Source organism: Anopheles arabiensis, chromosome 3, assembly GCF_016920715.1.
Source record: "Anopheles arabiensis isolate DONGOLA chromosome 3, AaraD3, whole genome shotgun sequence".
NCBI classification, from domain to species: Eukaryota; Metazoa; Arthropoda; class Insecta; order Diptera; family Culicidae; genus Anopheles; species Anopheles arabiensis.
This window is the reverse complement of record NC_053518.1, coordinates 75,475,376-75,497,011: the sequence shown is the minus strand read 5'-3', so window position 1 is coordinate 75,497,011 and position 21,636 is coordinate 75,475,376. Positions and strand designations below refer to the sequence as shown.

At 46.6% G+C, this 21,636-nt stretch overlaps 1 protein-coding gene across 1 annotated transcript; it reads left to right on the top strand.

Annotated features, from left to right (window-relative positions):
* Window positions 1-975: 975 nt before the first annotated feature.
* Window positions 976-21,595, top strand: LOC120901544 (DNA-binding protein D-ETS-4). Its single transcript, XM_040309571.1, has 5 exons — window positions 976-2,228; window positions 12,952-13,786; window positions 13,874-14,034; window positions 14,701-15,031; window positions 18,749-21,595. Exons 1-5 carry the CDS (start codon window positions 2,193-2,195, stop codon window positions 19,153-19,155), a joined length of 1,770 nt encoding a protein of 589 aa, XP_040165505.1. The 5' UTR covers window positions 976-2,192; the 3' UTR covers window positions 19,156-21,595.
* Window positions 21,596-21,636: the final 41 nt, after the last annotated feature.

Below are 21,636 nucleotides of genomic sequence, written 5' to 3'. Positions count from 1 at the left end.
TTCTGCATTGATTGGTTTTCTAATTGTTGATAATAAGGAAAATAAAATAAAGTGCAAATAAAAATTAATTCAAATTCAAACAAATTTTAAGTAAAATAAAAGAAAAATAAAAAAACATCTTGTACATATCAACCATAACTAAACAGACCAGAGAGAAATAAATATTGAAGAAAAAAACATACAAACTATAAAACATAAAACAAAAAAATACAAAAAAAAACGTGCGTGCTCATCGGGCACGCACAACCAAAACCATCGAAGCAATGACGTGGGAGTGAATACAACATCGAATAGTCTGCAATAAGCAAACCCCCCAACAAAGCAATAGAAAAACAACAAACAGCAAATCAAAGACAATTAAATATATAAAAAAAAACATTGTCAAAAAATAAAAACACACGCAACACAGAAACAGAGAACAGAAAAAGACAACAACAAGACAAGAGCTTAATACAATCAAATACAAACACACAAGCACATACAAGCACACACACGTAACCAGTTTGTGGCAAAGATGTGAAAAATAAACTTTCAAACGAGACACGCTCGCCGGAGCGGAGCAGCAAAGAAAAGAGGGGAGAGAAGCAAAGCAAAAAGAGAGAAAAAACACACACACACTCGCACGCACCCCTCCTCACGGGGGGTTGACGGTTTTGCGCGTTGGGGCCTCTACACAGCCCCGCCATTCAACCACTACCACACCACATTCAGCAATTCAACACAACCCCCACACGTCCCTTACGATGTGTGGGGGCTGGATGGCACTGGGGGCGAGCAGAGTTTGGGGGCCGAACCTTCGTGCTTCGCCAATAATCTCCAGTGCTCTCGTTCTCCCGCTCAGGCCCGGCAGGCGAGAGCGCACCAGAGCGAGTGAAAGCGCCAACCAGCGCGCCCAAGCGGCCGGCGGCGGGGGATTTTTGCGTCGGTTCGGCCTGGCGCGCACGATCACGGCTTAGCGCGAGCGCGTTCGCAAACCGTTCGCTTATTCCCGAACCAAAAGCCGAACGAAGCAGTTGTGCGTCCGCCGGATGCTGTGCGCTCCCCATACCTGTTCCAGTGTTTGCGTGTGTGTGTGTGTGTGTAGGTGTTTGTGTTTAATGATTTTTCACAAACGTAAATAAATAAATTGTGCTTTTTTTGTTGTTTGTTGATCCAATTGCAAGTGTACGGGCTCCCGCTAAACGCAATGAACAGTAGCGCTGGAAAGGATCAAGTGCGTTGCAACAACAGTGCGGTAGTGCGCCGTGCTGCCGGAATAGTGAGCCAAGGTGCGACCTAAAGACAGACAGACAGCAAAAAAAAAGGAGTGAAGTGGTTAACCACACCAACGAAGGTTAAAGGTTTATCGCGCGTACAATCGGTGTGCGGCGTTTTGCAAGTAAATCACGTAGAAAAAAGGCAACCCCGAAACGACCACCACCGCCCGTGTGGAGGGCTTTGGGAAGGGCAAACAAGGCTACAGAGAAGAGTCGAGAGCAAACCAGCAAAAAAAAAAAAGAAAACAAATCAACGAAGTGTGCCACTCTTCGCTGATAGCGCCATCCCATTGCCAACAACCTGTCTTATCAGTGCTCCGTGCCAGTGGTGTCCAGGCTCGCGGCTCTAGACCCGAAACCGTTGTTGGCGAATACACGAAACGACTAAAAAGCTTTATTTAAACGCACATTTATACCTTTTTAAGAGGAAGAGAGAGAGAGAGAGAAAACCTGTGTCTTAAAGTTGCAGCAGAACAATCGTAAAGATACCTTTGAACCCGTGCGAGGAGATTGCAATTACAACACGCGCAAACAAATCACACCACCCACTCACTGTTGCATCTCTCTTTTTTTCTGTGTGTAGTGTGAAGGAGATAAGTTTTGCTTTCAATACACAAACACACGCACAGAAAAGTTCAGCTTGCGAGTGAAAGGTGAAATAACAGCCAGTGTACCCAGCAGCAAGTGTAGTGTCGTGTGTGTGTGTCTACAGTGCGCGTGTGTATGCCTATCAGCAAACTCCCGCGATTTGATAACGCGCGCGCATCCATCCACACACCATCATCGTAATCAAACGTCTGCGCCGAAACAAAAAGAGGCAAAAAGATTACCGTCTTAATACTACCACTACTACTACCTTGAAAACGTAAACAAACGCTACGTCGCTCATCACAGCAACAAACAGTAGCAGCAGTAGCAGCAGCAAAAACAACAACAATGGCGTACGAGATGATGCTGTACCCGAAGGAAAAGGTAAGCGACAGACAAAGCAAGCGTGGTAGGGTGAGAGTTTTCCACGCTCTCATGGCGTTGTTGGAGGGGGGAAGGAAAGCAAAGCGGCCGAAAAGAAAATAAGCGTGTGATGTAATGCTTCACACTCCGCCGCGTGGCTGGAGCGGGTCGCGATCGATGACGCACTTTTCGCCTACTTGGACGATCGGGCGCACTTTTTTTCATTTCGCTCGTACACCCACCCATATGTAATTGACGTTCGTTCGTTCGTTCGCATGCCCCCTCTCGAACGGGACGGGAGGGCAATTAAAACGCATTTATTCAAGCGGCTATGCGGCGGCTCTGGCTCTGGAAATTGCCAACGACGCGCTCGCCTGGCCGGAATGGATGGAATAGTTAATTTCGGTGCAAATATACCTGGTTCAAGTGCAAATACAGACACAGGCACGCACACCACGAAGACGTTGGAGGTGTATTATTTTGCCTGATTGAAGTATGGCCGCCTGTGAAGGTGGATGTGCTCTGCGGAACTCGGCGACTCGCAATATTTGCGAGATGGATATGTTTGTTTGATTCTTTACCCTCTTCCCATCGTAATGGGGGGATACGAAAGGGGGATTGTTTTATGACGGTGCTAATGTGCTTAGTACAGTCTGGACATTTTGTGTCGGTGTGTGTGTGTGTGTTGTCCCTTATTTGTTGTTTTGTTGTGTGTTGTGATGTAATTAGCATGATTATTGCTTTTAAAACTATCACAGCACGCGCTGAAGATGCTTTGAATGGCGTAAAAGCCTCTTCTGGAACTGTTTTGAGATGGCTTGTGCTAATAATTACATTAAAAACATAATTTTTAGTACAAGCGTGCTAAGTGGAAGTTGTAAAAGCAACGTGTTAAAGTCTTTAATTAAGAATTAGAAAAGACAAGATGTATTTTAAGACAAAACGACAAAAGACACTTTTGAATGAACCAATGTTATGAAATAAGCCTAATAGATATAATGAGTAAACAAATGAATTATTCCCCCCAAAAGCTCACATTACGTCAATGACCATGCTTCTCCATCGTGAAGACATGAGGTACGTTTAAGCGCTTACTTAACTCCAAGAGCAAAACTTTGAATTATACATTGAGTGGTAATTCTTAAATACAATCGTTGCCACCAAATTTTGCCGCTAAGGCATCAAGTTTTGCGTCTTTTTGACTTTAAGGCACCTATTTTTGTTTGTAAGGCTACTATTTTCGACTCTTGTAGGAATCATGATAAATTTACAAGCTATTTTTGCAGATTTACAAATACTGTACTTGTTAATTACAAACACACTGCAAAATTGTTGTGTTATTAGATTAGTTTTTAGTAAAAAAAAACAACTATTGAAATTTTAATAAGTTTTCTAATTATTTTTGATACCTGAAAATACATGCGAACTTTTTAAACTCCATTTATTCTTCCGAAATTGGCATAACAATGTTATTATTTTAAATTCTATCAATTGAATTAATAATAACTTTACGGAAATGCAATAATTTTGAAACACACATTTTCTGACATTACAATGAATTTAGTAAAAAAAAGCGATTGACTTACAATAAACAATCCCTAGAGTATGCCTTAGAGACAAAAATGATGCCTAAGAGGCAAACATTGTGATACGCTGTCCAAAATTGGTGTCTAAGAGCCAAAAACAGGTGAGTTTGAGCCACTATTTAAGGGCAACAGCTGTAAATAACTAACAAAACGTTAATTTTTCATGTGACAACAACAACAAAAAAACAAAAAGTTTTTGTAAACTTTTTCCTCGAAAGCTAAAGCATTTCTTGAATAATCGATTAAATGTTCACTTCCTGCGTAATTAGACATTATCATCGTCAACATGACGATTTCGTCTTCCGGGCACTGCACTGTACGGCTTGCATCGATCAAAAATCCCCCTACTCGATCGTGGAATTAATTTCCCTCTCGACCCCGGTCTCCACTGCTGCATGACGCTAACGAAACGCCCCGTGTTTCCTACCACAGCGCAAAGGACTGGTTTCGGACGGACGTCATTAGTGTGGGTGCTGCGGTTACTCACTTGCCATGTCCTGCGCCCACTGCGGGAAGTGACGTGAGTGATATGCAAAAATCAAGTTGCTCAGATCGCTTAGTCAGAGATCTACTCCTACCTACAGCGGCCCCATGAGTACCTAGGGGCTTTCTATTGGGTTGGAATCTACACTACGATAATCACCGCCCGCCACAGTGCTAGGAATATTACACCATTTCACCAATGTTTGCGAATGTCATTAGCGGCTCTGAAGTCGGAATAGCTTCGGAGCATTCCGGGTTTATTGTGTGATATTGCAGAAAAAAAACGCTCCAAACGGACCGTCCATCAATGTCTGACTTCTCTTTGCATACGCGCGAACCTATTCGGAGCGCTGCGAGGTGCAAATTGTAAAGATCACCTGAAACGAACGGCTGGACGGTCCCAGGTATCTCACCAACACACACACCAAACCAAACCTTAGCCTAATCCACTACCGATGACATCATCATCATCGTCGCCTTCGCGCTCGCACAAGATGGTTTCACAAGCTCCAGGCTTGGCACCGGGCACGTTAGCGCGCCTGTTTGACGACTACGGGGCCACTTGGGGGCAAATACAGTGTGTGCCAGTTTTTGATGCCACACCACACGATCGTGGGACGACCTTCACAGTACTCTGTACTTTTGCTTCGCCTTGTTTGCGTTGAGCTTTCCACCTCTCCTTCATACAACCTGAGATAAACACTAATAAAACACAAGCGCTAGTAGTAAGCTGGTGGGCAAGTCTCGCACACGGTGTCGTAAAAATTGCAACACCATTTTTCTTTTCTTTTTTTGCAAACACAACCACCACCTGGACACAACAAACTTTCACTTTTATCCGTTTGTGTAGTTTATTGAACGATGGCAATAGTGTGCGCTTGGACCTCGGACCACCACCTTACTCCCTTCAAACCCCTTCTGAAAAATGGAGAGGAGCGAAAGGCAAATCCAACTTGATTGGGCCAGATGTTTCCTGTACTAAACAGATCGAGGTGCTTTGTTCTCGAGGTTTGTTTAGCTGTACGGGCATCAAGCAAACCACCCTACCCTTATAGCACAGCTATAACAGTTTGTTTGCTAATGGGAACACATTCAATCCGGCGCATTTATTGATGTGGTTTAATTTGCATTTAATCCTGCTCGCCGCAGCACACCACGTACGTTAAGAAGGTTCTATTTTTAGCTTTAGCTTGATTTGCAGAAACATGCGAAGCAAAAGCAAATCAAAACGACGTCAATCGGTGCGATTCTGGCGCACGATAAAGTCGCCTTTCGCAGCGATCAATAATGAAGCAAAGGCAACAGCGTGGCCGGAGTGCTTGGTGTGCCACCCGTACCAGGAAACCGATCTGATTTTGCTGTCCCATGTCGTGACAATCTTTCAATCTGGCGCGCATAAATCCGGCTTAAACGACTCCGGTTCTTCATCAGCGGCCGCCATATTTTATACCCTACCCACCGGACAGGCTGGGGTTTGTGTACACCGTCTCGGCAACAACACACACACACCTTTTTTTCCTTCACCCGTTTAGAAACGTTTAGAATTCTATTCTATTACCCATAATGCTGCACTCCCTGCAGGCAACCTTGAGCCCGTGGGGTAGACACATATTCAAAGGGGCCCTTTCAAGTCTGCCCTGAGCAGGCAAGAATGTACGTGAATGTTTACGCCTCTCCGCCGCCGCTCAGTGGTTGGAACAGAGATCATGAGGCCACAGCGAGCAACGTTGATGAAAGGGAATGGAATTCAACCCGCTTCCTGGATATCCTTGCTCCGAATCTTGGCTCCAGCGCCAGTACATTACAGCACGATTGCAAGCGAAACGAAACACGAGTTCGTCACTTGTGCCATCGCGCAATTGAAGTCGCGCGCGCGCGCGCACGACCACTGCCTCAAGATGGCTGTACACGCTGCTGCCACAAGCGGACCTGGCTTGTTGTTACGATGAAGAGAGCCGTGGTCGATGAGGGCCGAACGGTTGTTGGGTTTTCCCCCTTGGCACTCTTGAAGCAATGGAATTAGCAACAAGCCATCGTTTTTTATCCGTTTTGGGCTCGATCTACCGCCTTACGTAATGGTTCGCGAGGAAAGAGACGCACACGAGAGAGAGAGATTCTGCAATGCTGCGCTGATTCTCTGGTACACACTATCGATACCGTGTGTGTGTGTTTGGGAATTTCCAACCAATTCGATGCTGCTCGGTGCTCGAAGGACAGATTCGTTTGACGTCGATCGCTGACTCAGACCGACTCTGCATGATCACTTGCGCCGAGCATGTGCAACACTGGATGGTGCACTGGTTGAAAATCTGATTCACAACTCTTCATGGTGGCAGTGGCGCGCTTTCAAATGCTTGACGTCACACACGGAGAGGGGGAGGGGGCGTTCGGGTTTGGCCTTTCACTTTCACTCCGGTCGGAGTGACCCAAAAATGCAGCTTCGCTCGAAAGACTCTGGAAGCGAATCGAACTCGCCTGCACCGTGCGCCGTGGTAGTTACGCAACGTTAATCCAGTTGGAAAACAGACAAACATACTACCCGAACCAGCTTCTCAAGGCTGGCGGAGTGAGCCTGTGCAACCCTGCGGTGGATGGGTGCTAGGTGCAGCGACTAATCCAGGAAACGATCCGAAGCTCCGGGACAACACTTCAACCTACGACAGGCGATCTGTTTTCCGTCACACGCGTAAACACCAGTCAACCCCGCAAAAGCGTGACTTGTTCTCGAAATCGAAAGTGTTGCTTCAATTCGCTACGGCAAGGGTTGCCCTTATTGCGCCGCAACTAAACAGTGGTGTTAAATAGTTGCCCGAGTCGCTTCGGCGCACAGCCGCACTACGGTGAGAAGATCACGAGATCGCGCACACACCCCGAAAAGCTTACCGACTCCTCATCACCAGCAGGAAACCGGTATTCGCGTTCTGAAAGGTTTCTGTTCTGCGCGGCCATAGAATCTCCGGTGGAACAGACGCACACAGACACAGAGAAGCGGCTCACAAAATGGCAGCACGAATCGAATCGAATTTTGTTGCTTCCGCGATCAGCATTCGCAAACAGCAACAATTGGGGAGAACCGGTCGCCCGGGTGTGTTCACTCATTTGCTGCCGTGTTTATTGCGTACATTTGAGGCCCTCGCTGGATCTTTGGATGGCAGCAGTAAATGAATCTCGATTCGAGACGGAGCTTATTCCCCAGGGCTTGAGAGAGGAAGGTACGAGACGGTTTACATGCTGCCCCGCGTGTCGAAGTTGTCCCTCCGCAAAGCTCTGAGTAGCAGCAGCAGCAGCAGCCAACAAAAAACCTCTGTCGAAAATCTGCCTTTACGCTCCGCATATCGGTAGTTAATTTTGCATAATGTTACCAGATTCCTGCATACTAATGAGTGTGACCGGCCCCAGCCCCAAAAAGCTCACCCCGCAGGGTCTTGAGGGTTTAGGCTTTTGGGGCGGGTTTTGGGAAGACAATTTATAAATAATCTCTTAACGGGAGGATCAGAATGGCAGCCGCCGCGGACGTTAAAAGCGATTGCGTGTTGAATTCGCTGTGGTGTAATTATTACTCCTTTTTTTTTCAGTACAAAAAGCTTTGGAGTTGAGGGATTGTGTGTGTGTGAGTGTGTCAGTACCAGTATCACGAATTTGTAGTCTCGAAATTCTTCGAAACGAAGCAAAAGGGCATGACCGTGGCGATCGATTTGTCCGTTACCGTTCCACAGTTAGATCATCATGGTTAATGCAAACATGCAAATTTACTTTGCTATATTATACAAAATCGTAGCTGCATAGCAAAACCCAAAAACTGCTGACTAATCTAAATCACACACCTCTTGTTCCACATTAGCGAGGGGTTTTTTTGTGTTTTGCAATATACTGTGGTACGGTGTGCGTTAAGGTTAAAGTCGAAGTAATGGTATGGATTCAAATGGCATTTATTGTTGCCTGTTCTTCTACCGCACTTTTTCGTTACACGGTGATAGAATTGATTTTAGTTCCAAACCAAACATCCATTACTAATGACATGAAATTGGCATACCAATCGAAGCAAAACAATTTCCTGAGCAGCGTTGGACATGTTCGTGAGCTTTAATGCCATTGATGATCGTATGGCACAGGATCCGATAGAATCGTTAGATTTAGGAAATACCATGTGACATACACGCCGAATAGAATAAGACATTGAATGTTTACATTTTTAAACATTTATAGTTGAACAATTTAATCAGGAATTTAGACAGGAAACCAGGAATAACACGAATAAATGTAATTTATAGACCACCATCTCAAGATTGTGACCTTCTTTCTTAACTCTAAGAGGCAATAGGATGTTTTATCGTACGCGAAGAAGTCTTTTAGACTCAATAAAGGTTATTTGATGTAAAGAAAGAAGTCATAAATATGTCTTAATGCAAGCATTAAAGCATCATTTAGGGCCAAACATGTATCTGGCACAATTTCAGTCTTCTCAGATATGAAGATAACGCGGATGTGTTGTTTTTGTTACGACATGTTGTGACATCACATTACGAAAAGTCCAAAAGAGCATGTCAATTCTTTCATATCACACGATGACCATTTCTCACTAATGATTATCAATTAGTAATTCCATTCCCACCAGAGAGCTTGAGGACGACCTAAGCCTTGTTTTACATGAAACATTCAAGAAACAGCATCGTTACTAAGAGAGCTTTGGAAAGACTCAACCGATCTCTTACATTTAAATTCAAACAGATGTATTATTCCTGAGTTTTATGAAATCATATTCAGAACTCGAAGTGATTTAATGTTATCAACATGTATGAAGATCCTTAGAGCAAGGTTCTAACATAATGATAACTATTTCTTATTGCAAAGGAACAAATCAACAAATAAATCAATAAAAGCACCCTTAAACCTGCTCTGATGTCTGCTGCTGATATATTGCCACAAGCAGCGTCTGGCTTGCACACAGACTGACCATAACTCACCCACTGCACTATCACTCATTTCTTTTCCTCATTCATCACAGCCCAATTCCCAAAACGCCATTCATCATCGTTCGATGCTGCAGCGCCCAGTATGTTCCCAGTAAACCTGCTATTCTTGGCTGCTTGCTGCCCCCTCCATATATGGTCCCATCGAAGCCGAGAGTTACTACTTCCGCAGTGCGATCCACACCTGTTGGCCCTTTTTTATTTGCGCCACAACAACATCGCACAACAATCGCAAAAGGGAAACTGGGACTTGGCTTTAATTTAATTGCTCCAGATCGATGTCCCCTTGGCCGTGCGGTGTGGTTGCAAGGGAAAGTTGCTACCGAACCGGGATAGATCACCAAACGTGGCTGGCCACCACGGGCAGGAAGACCTTGGGAAGTGGCCACCGACCAGAACCAGTCGGCATATGCCCATCCCAAGATCGTGTACATTCTACTGGATCTGGATTCTAGAGCGCACGTCGGTCACTTTCTTCGGCTGCGGCTGCGCTGCCTAATTGCCCTTATCGAGAGCATCGTTTGCCAGCTTTCAGGTATCGTTCTGGTTTGCCTTTAATTAGCAATGAACCTTGCTGCCACCCGGGTGTACCGGATCGTCGTCGGGAAAGGTAGACACGATCTCGAGACACAAGGCCAAAATGTGCGAGAAGCGGTCGCTGTCGAAAGTGTGCAGCGGGACGGTGTTTTCTTGAGCAGTGTGCGATAGCTTCATTAGATTTCTGAGTGCGTTCGCGCGCTCGCCAACTCGGTACAGAAAGTTGGCCGCTTCTGCCAAACAGTTTTGAGCCCTTCAGTTGTGTGCCGATGTGAAGCACGAGAAGCGGTAAATTTGTTTGCCACTTTTTTTTTATTTGCTGCCTTTGCAGGTTGAATGCAAAGCCCGTGGGTGTGGAAGGCTCGAAAAATGCACCATGCGCTGCCGGTCGTCGGGCGAATTCGCCATGCTAGAGCGTGCTGACATAAATATTTATGGTGCCGCATACCGAACAGGGGAGATGCATGTCACACGTCTGTCGTTGTTTTCTTGCATAAACAATCCCCTGGAGTTTAAGGTGTGCCAGCATAGAACAATCCAACCGGTACGGTACGTGCTCGGGAGCGATCGTGCGGCGCGGCCTGGTGTGCGCACTGTAGATGGGGACAAAATTTGCAAATGCACACATTTTCACCCGGTTGTCAATAATACACGCGTGACGCGTTTAATTCAAACCCCAGTGAGAAAAGCTAAATATCCATTCCAACGGACCCACCACCATCGCGAAATGCTAACACCGACCCACAAGCAAGCACATGCATCAGCGCCTGACGAGACTTCGCTGGAAATTGTAGCGCCCGCGAACGATCACTAGAACGTTAGAGCGTTGGGCTCGGAGATTCTGAGAACGGGGCAATAATACATGCAGCGAGAAGCGTCATTTGATGTCGGGCACTATATTTCCCACCGAAAACCGCTTCACAACACAATGATCCGAAACAGCTTTTCCCGAGCATCGGAAACAGTGGCAATAAACGATTTCCCACTAATCGACACCCGGCGATCTCCCCCGGTACACAGACGTGCAGGTACTTTTCCGAGCGTCACAAACGATCAGATCAGAGCTATCGATGCTGACGTCAAGCTAGTAGTACCGTCGAGTATATAGGTGGAAAAGCGGTGCCACGCCGATGATCTTGCCACACACACTTACACACACACTGGAACTAACGTCTTCAATGATCATCGTTTGCAATTTTTCGGTCACATTGATGGATCATGCTGGATGATCTTAAACGATCGGCAAAGCTGTACGACTCCCCCTTCCCGCACAGCAGACGATGATTGAGCGATTATTTGACGTGCGAGACGTACGTCCAAGTTGTGGGCTAAATTTAGATCATTACGTTACCGATCATACCGGTATAGGTATAGGGCGGTGAAGCAAGCCATTCGCAAGATGGAAAACGAGTTTGTGTCGACCTTTTCTGCTGTTCTGATTGTCTAACCCGCCCCTCAGGACATTTCCTCTACGCTGCCAGGTAATGACAATAGTCCGCCCCTTGTTAGGTGCTGGAGCCCAAAGTCTCTCCCATTGGTGCTCCGGCGAGGTCCGAGGCTGGACCAATTGGGACACAGAATTTGAATCGATTCGAAGATACGATGAAGTTGCTGATGAAGTAACTGAGCAAAAAAAGCCATCAAAATATGGCGGCATTGCAACAAAGTTGGTACAGTTCCAAGAACTGGATCGGGCCCACTAGAAGTGCGTCTCTTATCAGACCAACCACCCATGTTTGGTGCCATTTATGTAATAGAATCTTAACTCGCTCGAACCTAGTTGGAATTGGTTCGATAGGATCTGCGAAAAGAACGTCCCCGTGATAAGACGTACAAGGAAGATAGTTGATATGAGATGTTTTTTTGATTAGTGCGAACTGCCTGAAGCGCCTGAGGAGCACTCAGCGCAACTATAAAAGGGGCGCAACCAAGCGAGCTGCGTAAAGCGTAACCGCTCTTCAACAGTGACACAAGTGACACACAACCAGCACCACCGCGCGAATATGCCTAAACGATCTTCGAACACTGACGGAGCTGGGCGGGAGACTAGCACCCTCATGATGGAGCAACTGGCCCGGGTGGCCGAACAGCTCCTGAACGAGCTACTGAAACAGGTGGGAGCAAAGCACGGCACGGTAAGAGTATAAGCGCTCCTCTATCGATACGATCTAAAGCCCACACTGCTCCACACAGGTGAAGCTAGGTGAGCTCTCGAGCAGCGCGCCCCAACAATCTCCAGTGAAGCGTATAGGCCTTGGAGCCTGTGCGCCTGTCGTTTGCGAATACTAATGCGACCCGACGACGTGTACACCGTGCCATAGCCGTTAGCCGGTTGAGATGACGCAGGCGCTAGAACCTCCAAGCACGAAGCTACAGCAGCGCTCCGCTCCAACTTGTTTGTCAGCTCGCCCCCTGGGAGCAGATGAAAGGAGACGAAACAACAGTAGCTTCTGTGTGTGTGTTGCTGTGTGTGTTTTGTTGCCTGAGGTGCCTGAGAATAAGACGAATCCATTCAGAACGCTAGAACGCCTCCCGGAAGAAGAGAGAGAGAGAGGCACAGGGAGAGATAGAGAACAAAAAAAACGTGACACAGTGTAGAGCAGGAAATGGCATTACGCGAAACGATGGCGTAGTAGAATGGGTTACCCTACCTACTAGTGCGCGCATAGTGCTTGATAGTCTTTTTTTTTTACTTGACGATAGCTGCTGACGTTCCCACACCGACGTCAACGACGGTTGTGACTCTACTACATACGTTCGAAACATGGGGGCTTAGGCCCCAACAGGGAGGAGAACGGGCCAGAGCAATACACCGAGGTGGAAAGGAATTCGCGAAACGTACTACGTTTGCTGTTCTCTCTGTTTGTGTGTTAGTTTGGCGAGGGGAAGGGGCGAGACTTAGATTCGTAAGATGGCTAGAATCGCCTCCGGCAAACTGCGCTTGCCTACTACACCTTGCTCTAGGTCTGGAAGCGTGTGTCAGTCTGTGATATGGTTTGGAAGGCTCGATACACGCTTCTCGGGCGCGCGCGTGTGTGGTGTTCGTCTGTGATCTAGTTGCTAGTAGTGAGTGTCACCGTTGACATTTCGCAATGCTTGGACTACCTTCTTGATCCCACTAATTCTAATTCAATATCTCTTTTGGTTCCTCTTCCGTCCTCTCCGCAGACACCGCAAACAGTGCCGGCGGCCGGTAACTATACGTCGGACGTGTACGCCTCGTACGCGGAACTGTTCGACCTGTCCGTCAACCTGCCGAACGACGGCGAAGTGCCGCTAAGCCCCCAGTCCCAGCTGCACCAGCAGCAGCAGCAGCAGTCGTACGGCGGCCAGCCCGCCCAAAGCCCGGAGTACATACCGGCCACGATCTTTCACGACTTGCCGATGCAGCCGATGAAACAGGAGCACCCGTCGACGGCCTGGTCGGACAGTTGGAGCAGCAGCAGCAGCGGCTACAGCAGCTGCGGCAGCATTATCAGCAGCAACCCTGCATCGCCGGAATCGACCGCCTCGTCCTACGGGCTGCTGGACCATCCGCACCAGCAAACGGGCCATCAGCAGCGTACCGTGTCGCCGTACCACCATCACCATCAGCACCAGGCGGGCAGTCTGCTGGATCAACCGATCATCAAGACGGAGTACGATTCCGGAGCGGAAACCAGCATCGATCTGGAGTCGCTGCTCGGTGACTCATCGCCGTACCACCATCAGTCACAGTCGCCCTCGCCGGGCTTCGTAAAGGTGGAACCGAACTATTCGGGCCCGCTGGAGCAGCCACCATCTGGCACCGCCAGCAAACCGCAGACCGGTGGATTCCAGATACTGCGGGAGCATCTACAGGACACCAGCTTCCAGCGCCGGCACAATCTGAAACCGTTAGAGCTGGATTCGCTGATCGGAGGGCTGACGACCCATGCCGACATTGGGCCGGTGTTTGAGTTCGCCCTGCAGGAGATGAAGAACGGTATGCAGGCGACCTGTACCGAGCTGGGCATCTCTTCCGGTAAGTGATCTTGGGAGATCTTAATTTTTTGAATAATGTGATGCCAATAATGCGCTATAACGTCCTTTTATTTGCTGTCTCTCCCAGATCCCAAGCAGTGGACAACGGCCAAGGTCCATCAGTGGTTGGAGCTGGCGATGGGCAAGTACTTCCTGCCCCGGTTAGACAACCTTGCCGCCCTGTTCCCGGAAAATGGTGCCCAACTGGCAGCGCTACCGTTGGAGGAGTTTGTCCGTCGTATACCACAGGTAAGCACGATCGCACAAAACTGTTGGCAAACACACAACCACACACATAGGTCCAAGGCCCGGTTACCGAACAGATCTCAACACCTCGATGACGTCAGCCTCTCTTCGCTCTATACACAGCAAGCGATCGCGAGAAGGCCAAACGCGCACAACCACAGCTGGAGAGCGTCACCCCGTCACAGGGGTACGCCAAAAATCGCTGTATGCTTTAGCTCTGCTACTCATCGTGGTCGTCTTTTTTATGTGCCCATGGATTTCGATTCGCTCACCAGTCATCCACTCTAACCGCAAAACTGGTTCGACCATGTGTGTATGTGTGTGTGTGCCCCGTGTGTCTGTTGTGCCATTTGGACGCCCGCTCGGCGCATTCGCTTCGCCGGGCGGCTTTTCACTTTCACCGCGATTTTATGTATTTGTAACGCTCGGCCGTATCGCTCCGTAGTCGTAACAGCACGTCTCGGCCCACAACCCTTTTGCTAACCTCGCTCGGTGAAACAAAAAAAAACCAGTCTTCCCCATCCGTTGGGGACGCTTATTCCGTTTCTGCGGAACATTCCATTCCAATGCTCTGTGGAGTGGGAGCTTTGAAGGGGCGTAGGAGATGCGTATTCTAGACTCCTTCACTAATCCATTTCACCTCATCTTGCGCATATCTTCCGTACACAGGGTGGTGATAAGCTACACGGCTACCTTGATCTGTGGAAGCAGATCAATCGGCTAATGGTCGGTGATAATGCTACGGTCGATAGTATGGTTACCGACAGTCTCACTTCTACCGGTGGCGTCATCTCGTCGATGGGATGCGCTCCAGTGTCTGGCGATGGCAATGGATCTAGCTTTGCTGCTGGATTACCCACGAACAGTAGGCTGGGTGGTGTGATGATGGCCGGCGTTGGAACGGGCAGTGGTAGCAGCTGTGCTACGCCCGGCCCAAGCAGCAGTCCACCGATGGCGGAGAACTTCGACAGTGACTCAATGAATGGAGATATCAGTGACGGTAAGTTGATAAAGAATTCTGTATTATAATCTATTATATCTATGGGATATTGATATGTACTATTCTGATGTTGGAATACATAAATCTATTGGAGTCTTTGCAAATAGGACATTGACAGATACTATTGGAATATTGGGAAATAGGAATAGTTAGTTCTATTTTAGTCATTGCAATTTGGATATTGATTTTTTGAGTATTCTACGTGATTGGAACCAAAGAGGCTTCGTTCGTACGAAGGAACTTCAATGTCTAGACGAAACAAATGATCGTCTTTTATTGTTTGAAACCTACATGTGCAATGCTTCCGAGATCCTCGGGATTTCAGAGGTGATCTTTGCAATGCTTTAGGATCATGCCTACTAAGAAGCATTATTTCTTCTTATTTTATAAATATCAGATCATGTTTCAATTCACTGAAGATCACCCTTTTTCCCCCTCCAAACTACCTCTAAAGTATTCAAACTTATGGAACTCCTACTCCAACAAAAAAAGATCCCACAAACCATTGAAAAACCAATCCTACCACAAACACTGTTGCCGTCGTATCGATACACATCGCGTCGACCGTTGCGCTTAAGCATCGACGACCGCGCTCTTCTCCCCACAGCGCAGCACCGTACCTTAACCGATCAACTGTGCCGCTTCTGGACAAGACTTTCTCTGGTGAAATTGATTTTGCTGTTGCGCCGTGGTAGATACACAAGCGCCCTTCGCTCACCTGTCCCTTTACCTCGCTCCGCGCAACAAACACTCGCGCGCAAGACGTCCACGCGAGAGGACGCGAGAAACCATTTCGCCTTGGAACGACCTTCGGAATAACGATCAGCAAAACGGCAAAGGTCTTTCTCCCTTCCCGCTTGTTTGTTCCTTCCTTTCTTGCTCGCGTCCTGTGTCCACCTCCCCACCCGCCCGTGTGTGTGTGTGTCTGGAGCTGGATGGATTGTGTTTTTTGTTGCTTTACTTCTTAAACTGAGCAAGTTTTGCTTTACCTTTCCTCTACTTTCTGACACTGACTCCCTGTTCCCATTGCTTCTGCTCCTTTGGGGTTGACAATTGGGGGAAAGGAAACAGGTTTCGGGATCAAAATCAAGCAACCCCAACTTCGAAAAACATTCACTATTACGCATACGATTTTTTAATCCCTTCAGAAGCGTGTTTAATTCACACAAGCTTTTTCGTTGTTCGAGAAATAGCGCCAATGCGATGTAAAAATATGAGTTGGAGTTTAGATGGAATTTTCCATTAAAACGATCTCGTTGTGTATTCAATTCCAGAATGCAGCAGCACAGCTTGCAATCCGTCAAGACTGACTTTTACCTTTTTCCAGAGGTGTTGTGTATATGATAAACAAACAGTTTCTTTCCCTGTGAACCCGAGAAACGAAGAAACGAAGAAGAAAAAAAACACAACGCCCCAGACTTTCGATCGTAACCCGATTGCAATTGAGCAACGCATTCGCATCCACAGCACGCAACAGCGCTCTTTCACTGCGTATTATTTCCTTCACGTAACTTTGGCTAATTTGCCGTGCCGTGTGCCAAGAGAAGAGAGTTTGTTTTCTTCACACCCCACGAAACCATCCCTTCTCCGAACAGCACAAGCCACCCCTTGTTCCAAAAGTTTGTTATTTCAATACAGAGAGGGTAGGATGAGTTATCTCTCACTCTCTCTCTCTCTCTCTGTCTCTCTCTCTCTGTCTGTCTCTCTCCCTTCCACTCAGTCTTTCATCTTTTTGCGTTTTAAGAAAACCAAACAACGCCGTTTGATGAAATTGCACCACTAATTTCGACGCAGCCAGCAAACTTGGCAGATAGGGAAAGAGAGGAAGAGTGCAGCAAAAAAAAAAACTAGTCACCCGCATGATGCGGTGGGTGGGAGAAAGTGGCCGTCCAAACACCATCCCTGCCCGGGAAAGGTAATTCGAGTGTGGCTGTGGCCAAAGAAAATGGCTCCATCATCGTTTTGAAGGCACTTACGCGCTCCTCCCCTGGCCTTCGCGGCTTTGGTCACATATTTTCACCATATCCACTAACCCCCGGCCCGCGAGAGGGGGGAGAGAGGGAGGGACAATCTTTCACTTCTCTGAAGGTGCACCCGGTGGAAGATGGCGGAGACGGGCGCACCCGGTCGTTGCTGCTTGCCTACTACATAACCTCATCGCAAACGTCCTTGAGGTTTACCTTTTATCGATTGAAAACCAACAACAACAGCAGGAAGAAAAACACAACATTAAGAAAGATCGAGAAAGTAGGGAAGAAAGAGACAGCGAGACCTCCCCACATCCCCGTCATGAGGTAAATAGTCAACCTCATCAGCCACGAATGTTTGCTTTCTCTGCTTGATCTGCGATCGCGTCGCGTCTCGTGCGGTGTGTTGCCAAACCGGCACCCGGTCTACCATCATGCTTCATTTCGTTCGCACCCGTCCTGTCTCTCTTCAACCATTCCTCTCAATCTCACCCAAAGAGACGTTGAAGTTTTGTCGTCGGTTGGTCACCCTCTCTCTCAAGGGGAAAGCGCGTGTGTCCCGAAGCGCCACAGCCAATAATAATACCTGATTATAAGATCCATCTCAATTCACCTTCGAGCAGCAAGACTATTATTAACCAGTCTTCCAGCTTTATTTGTGGGACCTTGGGATTTTGTAAAAAAAAGATTTTAATCACACATTTTACGTGTAACAAGTTTTTGTTGGTTTCAAATAATTTCATCGCTCTCCATCCTTTCAATGCATTTAATCGAAGAGAAGGCTTGTTTTTTGTCGTGCTTGTTTTACTTTAAAACACCCCATGACAGACATGAGGGAAGGTGCAGGACCTTTCATATTTGCATACCTCCTCCCCTGCCTATGGTAATTGAGCAGTGGTTCGAAGCTCGCGAGCCTGCAAGCCTTTGTCTTACACTTTCCCCTTCTGTCGCGGCAGTGGCGACCACGACGGTGTCACCGCGGCGAGAAACAGACTTGTCTCGGTCCCGGTGTTAACGCGGCCATTAATTCACAGGCACAGTGACACAAGCGCTCCGGAATGTGTCTGAAACCGTTTGGCATTTAGCGCAGTCTGTGTGTGTGTGTAGAGAGGGTCTGTGTGTTGTAGCTTTCGATGGGTGAGCTTTGCCGAAGAGCAAATGCGGGAAGGGAGGCGATTGAAATCACTTGCCGAGGACATGTTGGATTGAAGTGTTTGAAAAAGGAAAGTTTTTGTAGAATCTTTTCGCTAGATTGAACTCTTGTGCGATTATAAGGAGTTTGTTTGAGGCTTTGATGTCTGTTAATCATTGATTATGTGATTTATGTTTACTTAAGATCTGACTAGAAAGTTACATGCCCTAGACAACGACATTATGGTGCTCATAGTTTAGGGTTTTCCAAAAATATTTGATGGAACTCAAATGAAATCTTCAAAATCATGAAAGATGAAACTCCAATCAAATTTAATCTCACGTAATGTGATTCATTCACTCTGTTAGGACCTAGTGGTATTTCTCAGAATCTTTCACCAGATAGCAATCTGCGATGATATCGGCGAAACCCCTCATCAAGCTAATTAGGTGAAGGCCACAAAAACCACTTTGGAGCCCAAAATCACAAACTCTCATGTTATTTCCCATTAGTCATGTGGGGATCTTTCACGTTTCTTCAAAAAAAGATCTTCCTCACTCACAATTTATCCTTTGTTTCATGTTTGTTTTTCTCGCTCTTTTTTCTTTTCACCTCTAGATGACGACGAAGACATGCCGCTGGAAAGCCCTGGCAGCTCATCTTCAGCCGGTGGTCCATCGACAAGCGCCACCAGCGCCACCACGGGAGCATCCGGAGCACCTGCCCCGGCCAAGGCCCGGCACGGTGGGTCCCACATACATCTGTGGCAGTTTCTGAAGGAGCTGCTCGCCTGCCCGGAACAGCACCAGAACGCGATCCGCTGGATCGACCGGTCCAAGGGTGTGTTCAAGATCGAGGATTCGGTGCGCGTCGCCCGACTGTGGGGCCGGCGCAAGAACCGTCCCGCCATGAACTACGACAAGCTGTCGCGCTCGATACGGCAGTACTACAAGAAGGGTATCATGCAGAAGACGGAACGCTCGCAACGGTTGGTGTACCAGTTCTGCAGCCCGTACGCGCTGTAGAGAACCGCAACCATCCCAACCACCTTACTTAAGAGCGACCCCGGCCTGTAGAGCTGTAGTTTCCCGTTTTGTTTTACTTCCGCGGCTAGAGTGTAGGACAATATTTATTATGCGTAATTTATTTGAAAAGAACAACAAAACAGACAGCAACATCAAACATTCAGAAACGTAAACAGAGGAGCACATATCTCGCGTATGCTCGGCAGGATACCTTAGCAGCTTAAGCACACTTTAACGCACAGTTTGTTGCCGATCTAACCACAGACAGTCGGTTAGGCATCATTCTCTTGCACTTGCAGTCAGCTAAGACGTAATCACTCTTTTGTATTATCACTCACAGGCACAATCACTCTTCTCGTCACTGCGGAGGGGGTAGTGAGCATTGTAGATCTAGCCGGATTTCGGACGACTCTACCTTCTTCTTCTTGGGTAGTATTAACCCAGGCAGAACAATGGTGACAGACCGATCGGTATATATGACAGATGACAGCGCTTACACAACCCTTAAGAGAGCGAGATAGAGCTTACAAGCTTTAGGATAATATTCTTAAAAAATGATGTGATTACTTACCGTCCTTGATATTGGTCCTGGTGGAGCTCTTCTTGAATGTAGGAGATCCTCCTGGTACCAGCAAAAATCTCCAACACATACACACCACTCACTTCTGTTCTCCTCCGTTCGGTGTTATCCTGATGCTGGATCCGATCTGTGGATGGAGAAATCAGAGAAAAGAACACACACACACCCGCACGTCGGACATGCCGTCTCGCAGGTGGAGAAGCGTCCTTTATATCACTGCTTTCGAAAGCATTCGAGAGAGTAACTGCATTCTCCGGCTTCTCGAGTAGCAATCCCCATTTAGGACGCAGACGAGTCGTTATCTCGACTTTAATATTCGTCGTTTACTTTTTAACGTATTTGCTTACCGTTTCTGCTGTGTGCTGGTTTCCGGGCGCACCGGGTATTACGGGCGCCTGGCCACAAAAGGCAGATTCGGTAATTTCGGTCCCATATATCTATGATATATTTTTACTGTAAGTTCTATGAACATTACAACGTTTTAAGGTTTAGCGAAGAAGAAGAAGAAGAAAAAACAAACGATCGTAACAAAATAATTAAAAAAAAAAAACAACTAGGTATGTAAGTGAATCCGTACGGTTAGGTTAAGGAACTCTCTCCGACACACAGCTCCATTGTGCTGTTGTGTTTTTTTTTTTTTAGAAATTAAATGTATCTGTTCTGTTTTCACTTTCACACTCTACAAACACTTACTTTTTCTCTTTTCTTTGCTGTGCACAACACTTTCATACACTTTTATCTCACTTTTAACGAGTTGAAATCTTTCATCTCTTCTCAATAAGTATAAAAACAATTAGCCACGTAAGCAAACAATTACCGGAACCGGTTTCGTAAGTCGAAACCTCACCGGTAGTACTAGGCTATCGTTGCAATATTTGAAGTAGAGTGTTAGTGTTTTGAAGCAAAAGTGGGAAATGTTTCCCCATTGATATTATAGAAGTAGTAGTAGAAGTAGAAGTAGAAGTAGAAGTTGGTAAAGTCAATAGGGAGAATGAATTGTGAGGAAGGTTTCGTGGCGGCTCTGGACACACAACCGATCAACAGTCGTCGATGAGAGACATTTGAGCTCACTTTCTCATCGTAGACTTTTCGCCGGTTACATGTGATGTGTCAGAAAGGGAAGGGAGTGATCGAGAGAAAGGAAGAAGAGTTTAATGGCTTGTTTTTTAAATTAAACTAAGAATAATACAACAGAATCTTCACTCAAAAGTGTGGTCATTCATAATAAGTCAACAGAGTTGTTGTTAAGATTTAGGAACTATCGTTAAGGCTAATAGCCACAAGTCTCCCCTTTACACCAGCGCAGTGTAATGGAAGGGCTATAAGCTTTTCATTGAAACAATTTGTCCAATATTCGTCTATTGTTAAGCAGATTATTCATTAAAGCGTTAGTTAGCGCTTTTGTCTCACACATATTTCTCTACCACCTTGGTGCATGGGTAGCTCCACGCGAGAGGAGCATAATTTGTTTGTAGTAGCTTATAATAACAAAACAACAAAACAAAAAAAGATATTTAGTCGTAAGCCACAACTTCTAAGAAAATAACTTCATGTGATTTAAGTGCCTTTCCCAGTTTAATATATGTAATAGAAAACATAACCACAACCAAGCTATTGATGTAATCGATCGATCGATTAGAATTTAAGATAGATCGCTAGGTGCCGCTAGAATCTTTGCTACCACGAAGTTTACCGATACATCGATGTCGAACGCACCATCGCACGCATATCTTTTGGTCAGATACACACACAATATCCAGGCATGGAATGTTTGTTGTTGAAAGTAGAGATTAGCTAGCACCTGTAATGATGTAATACACGCATTGATTTGTACAATAAACTAGAAACTAAACAAAAATCCGACTATTTCTACGTTTGAATTGGGAGAAAGAAAATAGTTG